General features: G+C 54.2%; 1 protein-coding gene across 3 annotated transcripts in view; it reads right to left on the reverse strand.

Moving 5' to 3' along the window:
* Wnt7b (Wnt family member 7B) overlaps positions 1-18,756 on the reverse strand; it is a 44,633-nt gene that overhangs the window by 14,565 nt on the left and 11,312 nt on the right. For 2 of the 3 annotated variants that reach the window (NM_001009695.2, NM_001412610.1), the window contains exon 2: positions 7,767-7,993. In NM_001009695.2, coding sequence (NP_001009695.1) covers positions 7,767-7,993 — 227 coding nt within the window. Of the gene's footprint in view, positions 1-7,766; positions 7,994-18,756 lie in introns of those variants that run through there. The other variant, XM_039079298.1, reaches the window with a different exon arrangement.

Genomic DNA, 18,756 nt, shown 5'->3' on the forward strand with positions numbered 1-18,756 from the left:
ATACCCATACAGCGGATTGTTACTTAGTCTTCAAAGAGAAGTGACCCTAATAGAAAGTCCTGGTCCCTGAAAATGTGGTGTGTGGTGAACGAAGCCAGACACGAAGGCCCCACATTGCAGGCTCCCACTTGTAGGAGTATCTACGGTTAGCCAGTCCACAGAGAGGAATTGGACTGGCGTTGCCAGGGTCAGGAAGATGGGCCATAGCAACTCGAGGCACAGAGTTTCTTCCGGGGCCAAGAAAATGTCTATAATCAATAGTAATGGTGGCCACGCTGCAGAGACTCCGGAGCTGTCTGTGCAACATCCACAGAGCTGTTTGACTGGCCACACACATCCTGTTACAGAGGTGCCACATTTGATGGTCTGAAGGGTTCCACACACCGGTCTTCATGGGACTCTGTCAGCTCCAGCTAGATCCTCAGTTCTCCATAAAGACTTGAAGCTGAGACGAGTGACTAGCCCGAGGGCACACGTCATGTGATCCACTAAGCTGGAGTCTGACTAAGGAACACCTGAATCTCACTGCCCCTGAGGCCTAAGTGCCAAACTGGAAACCTCTACACTCCACCTCCTGCCTCAGACCAGGGACCTCATACTCTGAGGTCAGTCCAACATCTCTCCATCACAGACTATGTCACAGCCTATGTGTCCCACACCACCAAGCCCAGCCCTGCCCCTGGCCAGACCACCTAGAATCTTGAAGAGACATCTAAGATCCCCCATCTTTCAGAAGGCTAAGCATGGGAGGGGGGGATGCTGACCCAGGGCAGACGTGTTAGGAAGGACTCCAAGCTGTGAAGCAGAGGGCAGCAGTTGGATTGTGCAGGGGTCAGCTGGAGGGCAGTGGGGGGGGGAGTGGGGCGAGACAGGCAGGATATGAAGCTGGAGAGAAGTCCTAAATGGTAGGAAAGAAAGACAAGCAAAGGCCTGAGGAACTGTGCTTCGGGCAGGTGGACCATCAGTGCCACAGTCCTGAGGAGGAATGAACTGAGCACCCTAAGTTTATCCTAGGAAAGCAGTGACAGTTCTCGGGGGCTCCACACTATTGTTCTTGGAAGAGAGTCAGGAAGAAATAAGGCTTTCTTCTGAGAAGACAGGCCATCCTTGGAGGTGTGGCTCTGATCTAAGCTGAAGGGAACCCTCTGGGCAACTGTAGGGGTTTGGAGGTAGCAAGGAGAGGCAGGTGCAAGGGTGCCTGTAGGTGAGTCAGTGGGATCAACAGCGGGTGAGAGGGACAGAAGATTCCAGAAGGAATCTATGTGGTATAGGAGCCTCTGGTGGAGGACATCACCAAGGGGGAGAAGAACCTTGGGGACTCAAAGGAAACCTTACCTGTGAGACATAAAGGGTCTGAAGGCAGGAGGGGAAGAGCCTAGGACAGGCTTAGTCCCAACAGAGCCCTGCTGTGCCCACAAACAACATCACCAAAGCCAGCCTCAGACACAACTGGGTCTGGGCTATGTGACCCTGGCCAGACCTTTACTCTTAGGCCTCTGCGTTCCTGAGTGCAATGGGTCCCCTTTCGAATCTCCTTCAAACAGAGTAGCACTACTCTTCTGAACTTTCTGGAAAGATTCCTAGGCAGGCAGTAAGGAGGCACATGAGACAGTGGGACTGAGCAGTGGGACATAGCTGGTGATCTCCCTGCTCAGCTAAGATCCCGTCTCCCACCCCAGCCTACCAGGTCTCCAGTATCCTCATAAGTCTAGAACTGAGCAGGGAGTATACTGTCTCCAACAGATCAATCTATAACTGAGAAATTGAGACTTTCAGAGATAAGGACATCCCTGGACCTGTGGTAGCTCCTGATGTCCCCGGCCATCATCCAGGGGGACCTCAGTCTGGACAGAGCTCTGAAGAGCTACTGGGCACAGAAGTTGGGAAGGAAAGGCTAGGGAGTCAGAGCAGTGTCCCGTATGTCCCTTATGGCTCTCCATACCCCAGCCTGGCCACTCAGCCCCAGTGTGGATTCAGTTCCCATGGTCTAGGTGCAAATCCTGCCTAAGTGGATCTCATACCTGCACCCTTAGCACACAGTCTCGAGCTAGGGACATCTGTGTGCAGCAGGGGTTGGGGTGGGCCAGCACAGATACCAGGGACACCGAGGCAATCTCCAGGCTCTGCCCAGTATAGGTCAGGCAAGCTGCCTTGTTTCTGTGCTTACTTCTGCCCCAGTAAAATGTGGTGGCACCAAAGGCCCCTTGAAGAGGCCTCTGATAAAGTAATGCAGGAAGGTGTCACACGTGCCAGGGCTTGAGAATCAGGTGACATATGTATGGACTGCGGATACCATCCCTGTCAGAGCGGGTCTGACCCTGGGCCTGCATAGGTGCTGTGTATCCCATGTGTGAGCAAGGAATATGCATGTGCACGTGTGTGTGTGTGTGTGTGTGTGTGTATGAGTGTATGTATTTGTGAGACTGTGTGTGTGCATGCACACACACGCACACACACACGCACACGCACATACACACATATGCACACATATATTAAGCTCATGAGCATGCATACATGTGTACATAGGTGTATACTTATGTGCAGTCTGTGAGTGTGTACATACATACATCTGTGAGCACGTACAGATGTAGTTGTATAGATACATGATTGTGTGTGAGTGTGTGTGTGTGTGTGTGTGTGTGTGTGTGTGAGTGTTTCTATGTGCCTATCTGTCCTTCTCTATCTCTCTGTGTCCCTCTGTCCCCTCTGGCTCCCACCCCACCCGGCCCCACCCGGCTTGGCTGAGTCAGTGTCTCCACTCTAAGCTCCTCGCTGCCGTTGTCATAAACAGAGCACCAGGGAAAGACCTGCCAGGTCCAAACATGCAGGCCCGCCCGCGCCCCAGGCTTTTGTTCCGACCCAGGGTGGCCTGCACATGCTGCTGTGCAGCCCTGTAGATAGTGCCCCAAGTGGGGGCACTGGGCCCAGAGGACAAGATCTGGCTACCTGACAAGGGGACAGAAGGTCAGAGTCCTGGGGTCTGCGTCTCTTTGGATCCTGTAGAGATACTGAGGGAAGATAGGAGGACCCCGGACAGCCATAGCCTCTCATCCATGGTGCCCTGGGATAGGGTTAGCTACCCTCCATTTCTCCCTCCCTCGGGGCTGCAACAAAATCACCGCTGAGAGAAGCGGGGGTTTAGCCTCAGCCCCTTCTGGCACAGGAGGGAAAACTAAGGCCCCAAGGACACAAGGCTGTACTCAAGGTCATCTGGGTGAGCTAGACCACTGTCCCAGGAAAGATCTACCCTTTTCAGGCCTCACCCTGACTATACTGACAGGAGCCTAACAACAAGGTGAAAATTCCAGCTCTGGACAAGTTCCAGGTCGCCTCTGAGGGGCTGAAGGATGACCCAATTTACCACACCCAGCTGCTTGAGGCTGCAGAGGTCGAAGACAGTGACAGCGAGGTCCTCTAGGAGCAGCTCTCTCGTCTGTGAGCTGCCTTTCCAAGGAGGGGTGGAGTCCAGGCAGTAGCCTGGGGTCTCATCACATCCCAGGACAGCAACTGACTTCCAAGCTCCTGATAGTCTCTAGAGTCTTGGACACTGGGACCTGGACAACAGTTCTGCTGCCTTGGCTGGCCCTGGTGACAGGATCTACAGGACCATGATATGAGATGCTCAGACCAAGTCTGAAAACCTCTTTAGCACTATTGCCATCTTCCTGCCTACCCATCCCAGTTCACTCAGGGTGCCCCGGGCAGAGCCCTAGCAAGCTGAATGGCTACGGGGATTAATAATGGCAACTATCCCTCACACCGCCCTGATGCGTCTTATATAACTGTCTATTCAGTGAATGCACACCTGTTAGCAGAGACCTACAGCCATGGAGAAGTTAGGGCAGCCAGTGTCCTTCTGAGGACAATGCCCCCCTGCCCCACAGGGGCCTGCTTGCAAGCCCTGGCAGAGCAGCAAGGACACGTGATGAGGAGCCACCCTCCTTCCCCAAAGGCCCTTGATTCTCAGATGACCTAAAACCCATCAATCGCCCACTCCCCGGGGGGCCTCAGCTGCCCCTCTGCTGGAACATTCGTGGACTTTGGTTATAGGGATGCTGCCCCCCATAACGAAGCTCATTCAGAAAGCCAGCAGGAGTCAGCCTTGGTCTGCTCACGTGAGCTCAGATTAGGGGCAGCCCTTATGCCTGGTCATGTCTGAGAGCAGCACATGATGGGCAGAAGTTTGCATTATGGAGCTGAGGGCTGTGCAAACCACAGACCAGGCCAGGTTAGTGGGTCAGAGGCTCCCAACTCAGGAGGAACTGGGGTTCATGCGTCCTCAAGGGAAATTCCTGCCTCTTCAGATTCTTCTGGATGCTCTGACCTCTTTGAATGCTCGGGACGCTCTATCAGTGTCTTTCCCCACCCTCAACTCTCCCTCACCGATCCCCCAGCTTGCCCCACAAACCACCTGCCCTTCAAGAGAAAATACTTTCCGCTTTCTGGCCCAGGGTCTTAGCACATCCTGTTTTCTCGGTCTCCTTCCCTGATCTCCCCTCTGAGGGAGACTTTGCTGAAAGTTCTGGCTTTATTATGGTGACTATTAGCGGCTCCCACACTTACCAAAGAACCCACATTTCTAGTAGACTTCCCTGGACTGCCCAGGTACACTCTCATGCCTCACCTCTGTCCCTCTCCCATCTCAGGGCAGAGCACTTAGGATGTACGCAACCCCAATAGAAGAGACCCGATGGAAGAGCTCTAGGCCACCGCTGTGGAAACAGAACTGGACAGGCTAGAGTAGAGTGCCAAGCATGGACTATCACAAGAGCAGGGGGGAATCTAAAGACTGCCTTGACTTTCTCAAAAGGACGGACTCACTAGCCCTCTCAGCGTGTCAGACAAGGCTGGTGTAGTGGCCATTGTGGGAGCATTGAGCATCCCTTCCCTGGAGATAAACAGGCTCTTGCAAAGGTGTTGGAGAAGTGTAACTTTGCAGGGGGGGGGTGCTTTGCTGTCTTCACGAGGTTTCCCTTCAACATTTAAGTTTCAGGACTGATCCAAGGTCACAGGCAAGGCCTAAAGGGGGCTGTCTCACCATCCAGACCATTGCCACTCTCGGGGACAATCATTAATTGGCCCCGCTTGAGAGGCTGCTCCCATGAGAGCACCCCGGCTGCCTGCCAGCTTGCAGCCCAGCTTTTGGGCATGTCCAGGCATCCAGCAAGCCTCTCAAAGTGGCCAGCTCACAGTACAGCCAGCTTGCTGCTTTTGACTCCCCCACCACTGAGAAGGGAGAAGGAGCCTTCCCATACAGGCAAAGTCCCTGTGGTTCCTGCCCTTGTTCCATCAGCTTGACCTGTGGCCAGAGCTTCTCTGCTTGAGTACAGCAGGAAGACACAGGAGGCTACAGCAGGGCAGCGAGACCCAGGCTGGGCTCCAGAAAGCCTGCCCATCCCCATCCCCGGGGCAGGGAGGGCTAGGGACAGGCACAGGCTGACCCAGCTTCAGGGTTTGGGAAAAGCCCCCCAGGAGGAAGATAGATAAGCTATGAGGAGGTATAGCAGAGGAGAGAGGCCTCTCAGATTGAGAAACTAAGCTCAGGCAGAGAAGCCAGATGTGGCTGGGGCTCTGGTTAGAGGGAAGCAGGACGAAGTACTCCAGGCTTAGAAATTACTCGTACCTAAGGGCAGTAGAGAACTTCTGCAAAGATCAAACATCACTGGTTTTTGTTGTTGGTCATGAATTAGAAACAGAGTCTCAGGAAGATTTGGTGAGCCAGTATCTGGCAAAGGCCCCTCCCGCAGCTTCCTGAATCAGGAGGTGCTGGGGAGTGAGAATCAGATCCTGTGGTGTACTAGCCTGGGTGTCTACCCATAGAACAGAAGGGAAAGGACACAAGGAGGCTGTGGTCTGACCTGCTAAATGGGTCTGTAGGGGACGGGAGGCATTCACAGCTTCCAGGGGAGGAGCGGAGAGAGAAGCAGCCCTGACAGCGATCAAAGGGTAGGGTAGAGGGGTGGAGAGTGGGAATGGTGTCAGGCGGTCAGGTGAGTAGGGGGGAGCCATGAAGAAAAGCCAAGGTATCTGTGGATCCGGGAGACTCAGAACATCAGGGAGCGATAAGCTGCCAGGGTGCTGTGGAAAGGGTCCTGCACGTGTGCCAGGCAAGAGAGCATACCTTATCCAGGGCCACACAAAAGACAGCAAGAGGCAGAAAGGACTCAAGTTGGTGAGTCAAGACAGAAGGCAGGGAATGGAGACAACCAGCAGCACATAGGCCGTCAATGACCTAACGAGAAGCTGCGTGGAGGGGACAGCTGTGGGCCAGGTTATCAGGAAGCCTGCCAAGGGCCCCGAAATGTTCTTGAAGGTGGGATGAAGGGCCAAGGTTCTCCCTAGGAGAAGCGTTGGAAGCAGGAATGGTGCTCTCCAGAGTAGGGGCCACAAAGAGTGGGAAGCACTGACTATTGAACAGCCTGGTCCCCCAAGGGAGCAAGGGGCAGGGGGGAAATTCAGGCCAGCCCCGCCTCAGTGTCTTTCTGGAAGACAGAGCTGTGCTCCTCCTAGCTGCTGGTGGGCCCAAGGCCATTTCCCAAGTGTCAAAAGGGGACACAGTGAGGTAAGGGGACCACTGTGGGGCCAGCATTACCCCTGTTCTCCCAGAGGCCTCCGCATATGGCACCTGCAGAAGTGGGTGGGAAGCCACACAAGGCGGGTACCTCTGCCCACTACTGCCCTCCTCCCCACCATCCACCCCCCAAGCTGGCACCTGGAGGGAGCGATCTGCACTTGGGTGGCACAGCCCCGGGGAGGGGGCGGTGCCATGCTTCTGGCTGCACTAGGTGCCACCCACAGGCTGCTCACCGCAAAGGGGCCCTCGGGAGCTTTCCTCTAACACCACCTCTAGCCCCATGCTGGTGTTTGCAGCCCTGCAAAAGCAGGCTCTGGACTGAGTCCTGTGGCAGCTGCAGCCCCCTGGTGTCTGGGGGACCCTATGACCTGAAGGCTAGGCAGCCAACAAGCCATCTTATTTAGAGCCAACCAGAGTCGTGGTCCCTGACCACGCATAGCACACGGCATTTGTTGAGCACTTAACTGATTTCTGGTGTTGAGAGCCAGACAAGAGCCTACTGGCTCCAAGTTCACACTACAAATGGGGAGACAAAGGCTCCAATAGTCCTGAGGGACACAGCCAAGGTCACACAGCTGGATTCGGATCCAGATACTTTCTGGAAATTTCCTTTAAGCCTCTTCCTAGCCCCGAATAGGGTCCTTCCTCGGCTTCATTCACAAAATATTCACCACACAGTGCTTCAAGGGCAGGCAGGCACCACCACAAATCGGAAGGGCTGTGCCCTCAGTAGCTGCCCCACCTGACAAGTTCTAGTAGCTGATCACTGTCTTCAAATGGAATCCCATCCCTGTATCACCCAGATCTACCCCTGCACGTGGAACCCTTCCTTCAGGGTCAGAGCCATCATACCGGAGTCTCCTATAGGCTCTGTCTACTGGAATCGCTCAGCGAGGAGCAGGTGGCATCTCACGGTCCCCTCTGGGTGAGCTGTAGCTCTCATCTACGTCCAGAGCCCCAAACATTCTCCACGCTTTCCAAAGAGCAGCCACAGAAAGTGGTGCAGGGACCTGGGTACTTGAAGCTACAGAGTAGACCAATCTACTGCATCAGATCCCCTTCCTCTGCTCCTGTCAGTGCCCCCAGCCCCCAGCCCAGAGCTAGGACACTCATCCATACACATAGGCTGCATGAGCTGTCTGGCCTGGACTTGGGTTGGCTGGTGGGTGACCCGGCCCAGAGACACCCTTACCTACTCGGAGCTCTTGCCCAAAGACGGTCTTCTCGCCCAGGGCGGAGCAGTTCCAGCGGCCGAATCGGAACTGGTGCTGGCATTCATCGATACCCATCTGCGCCCCCTCCCCGATCACGATGATGGCATCGGGTCGGCTCTGGCAGATGGCTCGCTGCCGTGGGGCCAGGCCAGGAATCTTGTTGCAGATGATGTTGGCTCCCAGGGCCACCACGGATGACAATGCTCTGAGGTGGGGCAGAGAGAAAAAAAAAAAGGTGTTGAGAACCCCTCAGGCGGTCTGCTGTCCCCCACTGGCACCAAACACCTCCTCCACTCAGCCCCACCAGCCCTGGAAGTGTTAGAACCACAGACCAGTTCACACCTGCAGAAGCCATGATCCCCGGGCCTGAGTCAGACACATAGATCCTTCCAATCAGACAGCATCCCACCTGGGATCTGACAGGCTTGGCCCAGTTCCCAGCTGCCTTGGAGTGGCACGCCCAACTCCCAGACCACTGAACTTCCCTCTCTGCTCCTTCTGAGTCCTAAGGACACTTCCTCCAGTTCCTACCCGTGTGTGACCTGGACAAGACACTCTGAGCCTAAGTTTCACATTCAGGGAATGGGTATAGACACCTGCTGCCCCCGGCATGCAAGCGCAGACACACACCTGGAATAGCCCGGCCCCTTCACGTCTACATGAGTGGGTACACTGGGAAAAGACAGGAACTGACACGAGATAAGCACCTACTGTGTGCTGGACTGGGCTCAGAGACTGTGGTTGCCTTTGTAATGACTCCTGGCAACTCCCAGGGAGGAAACCTCTTGCCAAGTTCACTCTGAGCTTGGAGTATTATCAACATGGTTGTTTGTTTTTGTAATGAGGGGAAATTCGCATAACATAACATTAACCGTTTAAAAATGTACAGCCCCGTGGCCTTTAGCGCACACACACAGTATTGTTGCCTCTGCCTCTATCAAGTAACAAGCTTTTCTCCACATCCCAAAAGGAAACTCTGTACCCACGGGCAGGCACTCCCAGCCCCTCCTCCCCCAGCCCCCGGCAGCCACTAATCTGTCTCTGTTCCCACGGGGCTGCTGCTTGCGCTCGGACAGTCTGTGGAATCTTACAATCCACATGGTCTTTGGAGCCAGATTCCTTCCACTCAGTGAAACGCTTTCAAAGTTGATTTGAGTCACAGCCTATATCAGGGCCTTGTTCCTTTTAAAGGCTGAATAATATTCCATTTGCACACCGGGCCCTCACTTGTTGATCCACTCCCCATGGATGGACACCTCTCAGCTGTTACAGGCCATGGAGGCACTCGTGCCCGTCATTGCCTGAGACCCTGTTTTCCATCTTTCAAGCACCTGCCGCTAGGAATGGTCTTCCGGAGGCATGTGGGGGCCTTTGACCTCCTGAGGAGTCAAGGAATCGCTAAACCGTCTTCCACAGCCTTTATACTGATCTTTCGGTTCTAGGCAATTAGAGAAAGATCATTAAGACAGAGGAGTGGAAGGCCAGTCCCCAGCTTAACAACCAGGGATCAGGCTCAGTTTGTGGAGATCTGTCCTTCCATGTACAAAAAGCCCTCAGCTCAATCATTCCTAGTAACGCACAAACCGTATGTGGTGGTGGCTCACGCCTGTAATCTCGGCACGCTGAAAGTGGAGGCAGAAGAATCAGTTCGAGGTCATTCTCAGAGCTCCTTAAAGTCAGCCTGGGTTACAGCAGATCCAGTCTTAAAAACAACAAAAAAGTCTCTGGCTCTAAAACAACACCACTCTGGTGGTGGTGGTATTGGCCTTTAACCCCAGCACTCCGGAGGCACAGAGAGGCAGGTGGGTCTCTGAATTCCAGGACAGTTAAGATTACACAGAGAAACCCTTTCTTTAAAAAAGATGATAATAATAATAATAATAATAATAATAATAATAATAACAATAGTAATAATAAACAGAGAAAGGTTTGCTTAGCAAGGGAGCACCAGTGCAGAGGAACCACCAGGGGCCCCCAAAGCTGACAGCTAGGCCTGTGGCTGTTCTTTAAGAACTCTGTGTTTTTCCAAGCCACCATACTCCCCAGGCAGCTGGGCAGTCTCCGTGTGGCTAGAGCCCCCAGCATGAGCTGCAGTCCTGTGACACTCAATCTCTGTGGCACGCCCCACCTGCTCTACCTGCTAATCTGGCCAAGACACCCCCTGGGTCTCCCATGACACAATGGGGTAAACACGCCCCAGGCTGGCGTTGAGGAAGGGCATCTGGACGGGTGGGGCTGGGAGCGGGCTGGAATCCGGGGAATCCGGCCCAAAGTAACAGTAGAATCCTCGGAAACCGAGCTGGGGAAACGAGAAGGATGGGAACGCCATGGGGCACTGCCACTGCGGCAAAGCTGTCACTTTGGTACTAGATCTCAAGGGCACTCCTTGTTCCCAAGTTCCTCCAACAGGCCTGGACCTCATGCCTCAACTGCCTTCCCTGGGGGAGCACTCAGACCAACAGGCTAAACTGTGGGGACCTTCAGGGGTGAACAGATCCCAGGATGCACTGAGATCATTGCAGCCACCCCTGGGCCTACGCTCCCACCTACAGATGGCTCCTACAGATATCCACAACCCGAGACTTTTTGTCATTGTTTTTAAGACTAGGTCTGCTGTAGCCCCTGCTCAGTAGTCATCCACAGCTCCTATTGCCCTGGGGTATTGCCAGAAATATCCCCTGGGGGATTGGCTCCGATGAGCCCTCCCTCTGTCTTCACTGTCCACCTTGACTGTTCACATCAATCCTTCTGTTAGCACGCTGTCCCTCCTCTACGACTCCATCTGGAAAACTCTACTCTCCCTTCCAGGTGTGCCCTGGCACCGAGAAGAGGAACAGTGAGCATTTGTTCTGAGAGTCGAATCTCATCCCTCTGTACCCTGCTGATACTGCCTTTATGCCATCTCCAAATGCGTCCTCAAAATACCAAATCCTAGCTGATTTGGGGGCCCAAGAATGGCTGTGTAGGGGAAAGGCCCTCTCCAGCTCCCATAGAATGCATGAAGCACACAAACGACTGCTGGACTTCAGCACCAGACAACAAGACATTTTTGTAAAGGACCTGACATGTTTTCCCCCAGAGACGTGGGAGAAGCAAGCGTCGTGCCCAGTGAGGTACAACCTCACCCATTCTTCCAGGAATGCAAACCTGTGCACGCCCACCAGGACCCCTGTGAACAGAACGGGAAAGCTGTAAAATACCATGTGCGGGTGAAGAGGCAGAGGAGCAGAGTTCTCCCGCACCGCAGTCCCTGTGGGCAGCCTTTGGCAGAGAGTTAAAAGTCACACACACAAAGCTGCCCGGAAATTCCATTTCTTGGCATAGATCCAAAAGAATTGAAGACAGGTGTCGAAACAAAACCTTCTGTACAAACGCTCCCAGCAACACTATTCACAGTAGCCAGAGGATGGAAATAACCCAATTCTCCATCGACGGGTGAGTGGCTGAAAACAAAATGTGGTATGCCCATGCCATGGAGTATTATTCAGCCATGAAAAGGAATGAAGCACGCACTCATGGCCCAGTACGGAAAAAGCTCGAAAAGATTATGCCATGAGAAAGAAGACAGACTCGAAATCCCAGATGTTATCCGACTCCATTTAAAAGTGAAAAGCAGAATGGGCAAATCCACACAGAGAGAAGAGAGAGACATGAGGAGGATGGGGCGGAGACTGACTGCTGACTAACAGTGGAATTCCCATCTGAGTGATGGAGTTCTGTAGGCTTATGTTCCTGTAATGTCACCACTCAATCACACTAACAACAACCACCACCACAGTTCACAGACTCTATACACCTCAACGTAAGGGGTCCATTGGAAGTGGGCTTTCACCTAAAGGGTGGGTGTTGGTGCTGCCAAGACGGGGCTTCTACCTCCTCAGTCCAATTTGTACCCACACACCCTTGCCAGGTTGTGAATCAGAGCCTACAAGAAACATCGCCTAAGTGACTAGGTACGGTCACCAACTTGAAGCTGACAGCCAACTTGTCCTCCTTTGCACTAGAGGGAATTCCACTGACAGTACTCAACACTCCCCTCTGAAACCAGTCCTCTGTGGTGTCTCCCATACCCCAACCCTGCAAGGACTCTGCTCTGCAAGGATGGGGGTGAGAAGTGCTCTAGGGAGCTGGGAGGTGAGTGGTCAGAGGGGGTGGGGGGCTTGGGAGGCCTTCAGTCCCACTCAGTGCCTGCACTGCACTTCCAGAGCTCAGGGATGGAGGCTGAAGTGTGCAGTTGGTAAGACCAGGGAGAGGTGGTGAGGTGGGAGGTGAGGGTGGGGTGGGAGGTGGGGGTGGGGTGAGGGTGAGGCTCAGTCCTCCTTCCTTTCTTTTTTTCAAAGAATTTGTTTTTTAACTTATTATTTATTTAGTGTGTGTATCTATGTGTTTGTGCCACAGCTCATGTGTGGAGATCAGAGGGCAACTTGTGAGAGTCGGTTCTTTCCTTTCACTGGGTGGGCCGTGAAGACCAAACTCAGGCTGTCAGGCTTGGTAGAAACACCATTAATCCATGGAGCCTCCTCTTCTCTCTCTCTCTCTCTCTCTCTCTCTCTCTCTCTCTCTCTCTCTGCCTCTCTCTGTCTCTGTCTCTCTCTCTCTCTGTGTCTCTCTCTCTATCTCTCTCTCTCTCTGTCTCTCTCTCTGTCTCTCTCTCTCTCTCTCTCTGTCTCTCTCTCTCTCTCTGTCTCTCTCTCTCTTTCGCTCTCTCTCTGGCAGGTCTTACTCTGTAACCCAAGCTGACTTGAACTCACTCTACTGGGGTTGTAGGAGAGTGCCACCCTATCACACTAGGTCTGTTTGAGGTTTGTTTTGTTGTCCTCAAAACCCAATCCAAATCACCTCCCTGCTGAAAAGCATTCATTCATTCATTCGTTCATTCATTTGTTCATTCATCCATCCATCTGGGCTTATGGCATAGAGGTCTAGTTGCAGCTCCCCACACACTAACTCCTAGACATCAACCGATCATTTCCTGAGCTCTTAGAACAGGTTAGACCGTGGACAATCCAAGTCTTTGGGACAGGGGAGTGGATAAAGGCAGAGCCTGTGAGTGGGAAACATGGTTTAAAATACTAAAAATTAAGTAGTGGTGCCAGCAGGAGACTAGTGGCGTGTGGGGCCTTGCTGGGGTTTTTGGCAGTCGGATGACAGTATGCCTGGCACCTTCATCGGGCCACCCTGCAGGTGGGCCCCCGACTGTCATCCCACACTGGGAAAACCTCTTCCCAGCCAGCAACTGCCTGTTCAGGTGTCCCAGTGACCAGACCGGGGAGGGCCTGCGAACAGTGAAGCCTGGCAGGGGTGAGCGCCTCTGTGGCTGACTTTTTCCGTGGAAAAATTCTGTTCTGGGCTTGTCCCTCAAACTGCTCAGGGGCCCTAGGACGTGGGCAGAAAGCCAGGAACAGTGGGCCACACGGTGAGCCTGCAAACCTTCCTCACCTCTTGCCTGGATCAGAGCTCAGAGGAGCCGTGAACAAGTCAGTCCTCCAGGCTCACACCAGAGGCCAGCGGAGGCCGGGTCTTGTGATGCCCAGCTCTGGGTGTAGACTGGGTGCTGTGAGAAGGAGGACTTTCCCAGACAACAAGAAAACCTTTCTACCTACCAGAAGCTTAATTAAAGGAATGGGGCTGCCTTCGTGGTGAGGGGCTGAAGGAGGGAGTGGAGGGCAGAGGAGATCGTCTCAACCTTGCTGGCACTCCCCAGTGGTAGATATCCAGGCCTTCTGATGCAGTGGCTAGGGCCACAAATTGGGGTGCCGACAAGATCCACGGGAGCCCCAGATGTGCCTCTTCATGGCTGAGCGGGGCGGGCTCAAGCACACTTCTTGGTTCTTTGTGCTCCAGCCTCCTTCTCCTCAGTAAAAGGGGTGTGAGAGCATCCTGGACATGGCAGAGTTGATGGGGAGAAGACCCGTGTGGCACAGGCATACCACAGCCAGCGTGTGGTAACATTTCACGTGTGGGGCCCACTCTACCCTCCAGGCCTGAGGCTGGGATCACTCTGGTCCTGCATTTACTGGACATACACGGCTGCTATACTCCTGGCTCCAACACTCCCCCTGGGACCAAGATGGTGCCATGCCTATAGTGGAACTCTGAACTAGTGAGTTCCCACTGCTGTCTCCATGCCAACCCAAGGGGCCATCTTCAGTCTCTTCTTCCCTCTAACCTTGCCAACTCACTCTGTGTCTGAGAAACAAGGGACCCCAGCCAGTACAGTAGTCAACCACCAGATGAGCTGTGGCCGTGCATAGGGGACACATCTCTTCTTTAGGCCAGGCTTCATTCACGCTGGGGTCTCCTCCAAGTATCTCCCCTCTCTGACATTCTTGAAGAGCACTAGTTCACATTAAAGGCTGGTGGAAGGGTGTCCCCTAAGCCCAGGACTGAGGTTGCCCTGTCCTTACTTGGTGTGTCCTACTTCCTTCAGGAAGTAAGCCCTCCAAAGCCTGCCCTCAGGACAGGGGTAGGAATCTAATCTAAATTCTTCATGCTGATAGTGTTTTCAGTGCCTGAGTCAGAGAAGACCTACTGTGTGCTAGATTGGGCTCAAGGTCCACATTAAGTCCCTATGTGAAAAATGTGTGATAAGAATTGATATTCTTCCCCCGCCCCAGAGGCCCAGAGAGGCTTGGCTGCCCTGGGCTGGCAGGCAGAGAAGGATCGGGGGACTGTAGCCTACTGCCCCACCCCTCAGTGGGTTAACAAATGAAGGAAGCTCAGACACACTGAAACACAGAAGAGGCCCCTCACAGGACAATGACCAGGCTCCTGGCTCACATGCCCAGCTGAGTAAAGCATGGGGTAGTCTAAGGTGGTCACTTAGGATCTGCACCCCACTATTCTCTTTAAATCTCTACCCACAAGAGCAAACAGGTCCCATAAGAGCAGTGACCTCTGCCAGGCTTTTCTCTCTGACCTGAGGCCTTTCCACGTGGGACCAGGCTGCCCCCAGGCTGCTGGGTTGGAACAAACAGCTGTGAGGAGAGAATGTGAAGACAAGCATAGGACCCAAAGACAACTTAGAACTGGAACTGAGCCCATCCTGGCCTAGAGAAAGATATGAGCCATTCTCTCTAGAAAGCAGGACCCTTTCAAAAAACCCTTCCTTGGGACAGGCCCCTTAGCCCTCTGGTCCCACCACCCTTACCTGCTCCAGCTCCTGGCCTAGCCCAGAGCTCAGTCTACACCACACTGGGCCTGTCCCACCTCAGGGCCTTTCCCAGCCCTCCCAGCTGCAGCCACAGCCTCTCAAACAACTTTCTTTGCTCCACGCTACCTACCCTGTGGTACCAGGATTAGGCCAAGCTCTTCTCCCTCCTGCTGTGCTTGACTTTCAGATCTGTTCTCCCACTGCAGACACACCTCCTCACAGGCATCGGACCTCTCAGCCAGCTTGGAGCCCTTGGACTCAGTGTGTGACCCTCAGTCCTCTCCAAAGGCCCTACCTCTTTGCCTGCTGCTGACTCCCCAGAGCAAGGATTTCCCGCCATTGCAAGGGAACCAAGGTCACTGGGTCTCCTGCCCCAGTTCCAGTTCTCAAGAGGAGGGTCAAGCTGGTCTAAGCGTCCCTCCGCGCCCCCTCAGCCTTGGCTCGGACAGCTACCCAGCTGCCCAGCAATTCCAGCCCACACTCCTGGCCCAGGGCGCTTTGTAATTCTTCCTTCTTGGGCATCCTCCGGCAAAATATTTGAAGAATGTTCTAATTATCTATGATCGGCCAGGAAGGCGGGCCTGGGTCCACTCATCCAGGAAGTAACTCAGCAAATCCCCTGGAGGGTGGTGCTGAGCTCTCCCTCCGGTGGGCAGGTGTGTCCATGGCTTTTTCCAGGCACTGAGGGGCCCCGGGGCTCTTCCCGGGCTCTGGATCACACTCCGGGTTGGGGTGGGAGGCTGGTTGGGAGCCAGGACTAGAGGAACCTCGATGTTCTTGCCAGGTAAGCGGGGATAGGAATGTCTTCCCATTGCAGATTGGCCTGAGCCCCCAGATCAGAGTCCCCACACACCCACACACACACCCCACACACACAGACAGACATTAGCTACAATCTGAATTAGATTAGAATGACCAAAGGAAAGCTCACCTAGGCCAGAACTGAGTACAGCAGGTCCCTCTGGCAGGTCTGTGGAACAGAACCGGCCAGAGTGGAACACAGCAGATGCCAAGGCCTCTGCCCTCAGGCTACCTGTCCTCCCTCAGTCTTCTTCCCTCTGCTGGCTCGTAATCCCAGCTCAGAAACATGGGCAGAGCATGTAGCTCCAAAAGCTGTGTTTTCTTTCTTCACCCTTGTCTCCTCCCTCCTCCCTCCTCCTTTCCCTCTTCCCTCCTCTCTCCCCCCCTCCTGCTACCCCAGTCTTCCTCCTTTGCCTCTTCTAATTTTCATGTAGCTCAGGCTAGCCTCAAAACACTAAGAAGCTAAGGATGACCATGAACTTCTGATCCTCCTGCTTATATCTCAGAGTGCTGGCAATGCAGGGTGCCCCACCTGAATAGTAAGTGCCTGGACCCAGATGAGGCCCTGGAGGGAGTGTCAGAGGGCAGGTCCAGCCTGGCCATCTAACTAGCCCTTTAACATGCCCTGATACGGGGTCTGCACCCATAGCTACAGAGCAGAAAGAGCCATCCACCTAGTTCAGTTTCCTGCCTGTTCTGCCCCTCCCTACAGCAGCTCCTGGGGTCGAAGCCTCAACTTACAGAGGGGAAAACAGACTGAAAGAGACCCAGAAGGGTCTGGAGGCAGCCAGGGGCTGGAGATGGCTGAAGGTGGGCAACTCTAGGGTTTGCTTGGGAATTCAACCACCCCAAACCCCTCCCTGGCCTGCTTGTGCCTCAGTTTCCCATTCGAATACCAAGGGGGATGAGATGAAAGTCGGGGTACCGAAGACATCCTCTGTGGCTGTGGTTCCAGTTCTGCTAAGTCTCTGACTCTTTCTGACTTAGCTTGGCCTCAGTCTACCCACCTGTCAGTAGTGGGGACAGCCTCTGGTGGGCAGTCCCTCCCCTCCAGCATGGGGCCCACACGCGCCCTATCTTTTCAAGCCACTGCCCCCCTCAGATGCTCCTGGTGTTCCCAGGCAAGAGAGCAGAGATTCTGCTAAAGACTTTCCCACCCTTCTACATAGCTGGCATTCCAGCCAGGCATCCCAGAACCCCACCCTGGAGAGAAAGAAGGCAGTCTGGGAGAAGCAGGCGCTGAGCGGGAAGCCTGGGTAGGTTGAAGTGGTTGAAGATGGGAAAGCCACGCCCACCAAGTGGCACCTGGAGACATGGGCCAAGGGCTTAAGGGGGCTGATGGGTTCACTGAGTCCTCATGGGGTTGGGGGGGGGTCACTGTAATTTCACTGACTGACCTCCGACTTCAGAAACGTCAGCTTTCCTGGCACACAGGGCCCAACGTAACACGCCAAGTCCTGGCCTTAATGGATCAGGTCTTCGCCCTGGGAAGGGTACCCTGTCTCCCCAGCCGTCAGACAGTGCCTCCACCTCCAAGAAGCCTGTCTGACCCTGCTTTGTTCTCACTTTGAAGACACCTGTGTGTGCCAGGCCTGGTGCAGGGGCTGAGGTGGCTCCTCTGGCCCTACTTTTTGCTTCCCACGGTACAGATGGAGATTGTCACATCCGGAGATGCCAGGGCCCCTGAGGCTGTGAGGCTGGCTGGAGTCCAGCTGGTGCTGAGACCCCCTAAGCCCAGCATGGCGCTTGCTAGAAAACCTATGTGATATGAGATGCCCTGAAGGCATAGCTGGCCAAGACACTAACCTGAGAGAACTAGGGACAGAAGGACAGGTGGGTGTAAAGGGAGGGAGGGAGTTGGCAGGCCCCGCTGGCCTACCGCCAGTTTGGGAGTCTAAACACTGGATGGCTGAGCCAGCACTTCCTGGGACACTCTGAGTATGTTCTGAGCTGTGAGTTTGGGGACCAAGTCCCACACACGGGGGACAGCAAGTCACCATCTCTCGACAGACTTCAAGGCAGGGCTGAGTTCTTATCCAGAATCAGGTAGGAGACAGAGTCTAAAGAGGGTGTGGTCTGTCTGACCACACAGCACCCAGGGCAGTGTGAGTCTCAGCTAGGGGTCTGACCACCCCTGCCGTCTTCTGTCATCACAGCCTATCTGAGTCAGAGGCCCCCCTGGGGACTGTTCCACGGTCCCTCACTTTAGGGCTCTCTCCATGACCTCAATGGCTTCCCCAGTCAACTGCCTCAGGCTGAATGCCCTGGGAAAGGGGCCACTCAATCCCAATGGCTAGCCTGGCTGGAAGCCCATTGTTCCCATTTTCCAGAGGAGGCTCAAAGAAAGGCAGAGTTTTGTCCAAGGCTGAATAGCAGCTTGGCAGGGATAAAGCCAAAGTCGTCTCTGTCTCTGTGATATCTTCCCGCCGCAGCTGTGGCTACCCTGTTCCTTCCTGCTACAGGAGTCTCCATGTTGGAAAGCACAGGCAAAGACAGGGGTCTGGGCTTGTAGAGCTGACTGCACACCCTGCTCCACTACTCTGTGAAGGGTCCAGAAGGCATCGCTGACCTACATGCCAGCCTATGCAGCTTCTGGAGCAGGGCTAGCCCACACACTAAAAGGACTTCCCCCAGGTGGAGTCACTGCGACATACTCTACCACAAAGATGCCAGGGAGGAAACCCAGACCCTCAGGCAGGGCCAGGAGCCCGCCACCACAGGCTCTACAGGCTAAAGGAAGGTTGTCCAGACCCAGCACCTCGCCTCTGGGAGAAGACAGGATAGAAGTTCAAGCACTGTTCTTTCTGGACATTTTAAGGGTTGTGTCCCTGGGGTCCCTCATGCTAGGTGTCTCTATCCCAGAGCTGTGGCGGGATGAAGAGGAGCTAGAATTGTGTGACCCTCTGGCTAACACTCCATACCACCTGTCTGCCCAACCAACCTCAGGCTCTCTCATTGCACAGTGCTTTGGCTATGGTACATTACAGCCCATCCGAAGGTTCAAAAGGTCACCC

The sequence above is a fragment of the Rattus norvegicus genome, chromosome 7 (assembly GCF_036323735.1).
Source record: "Rattus norvegicus strain BN/NHsdMcwi chromosome 7, GRCr8, whole genome shotgun sequence".
NCBI lineage: Eukaryota > Metazoa > Chordata > Mammalia > Rodentia > Muridae > Rattus > Rattus norvegicus.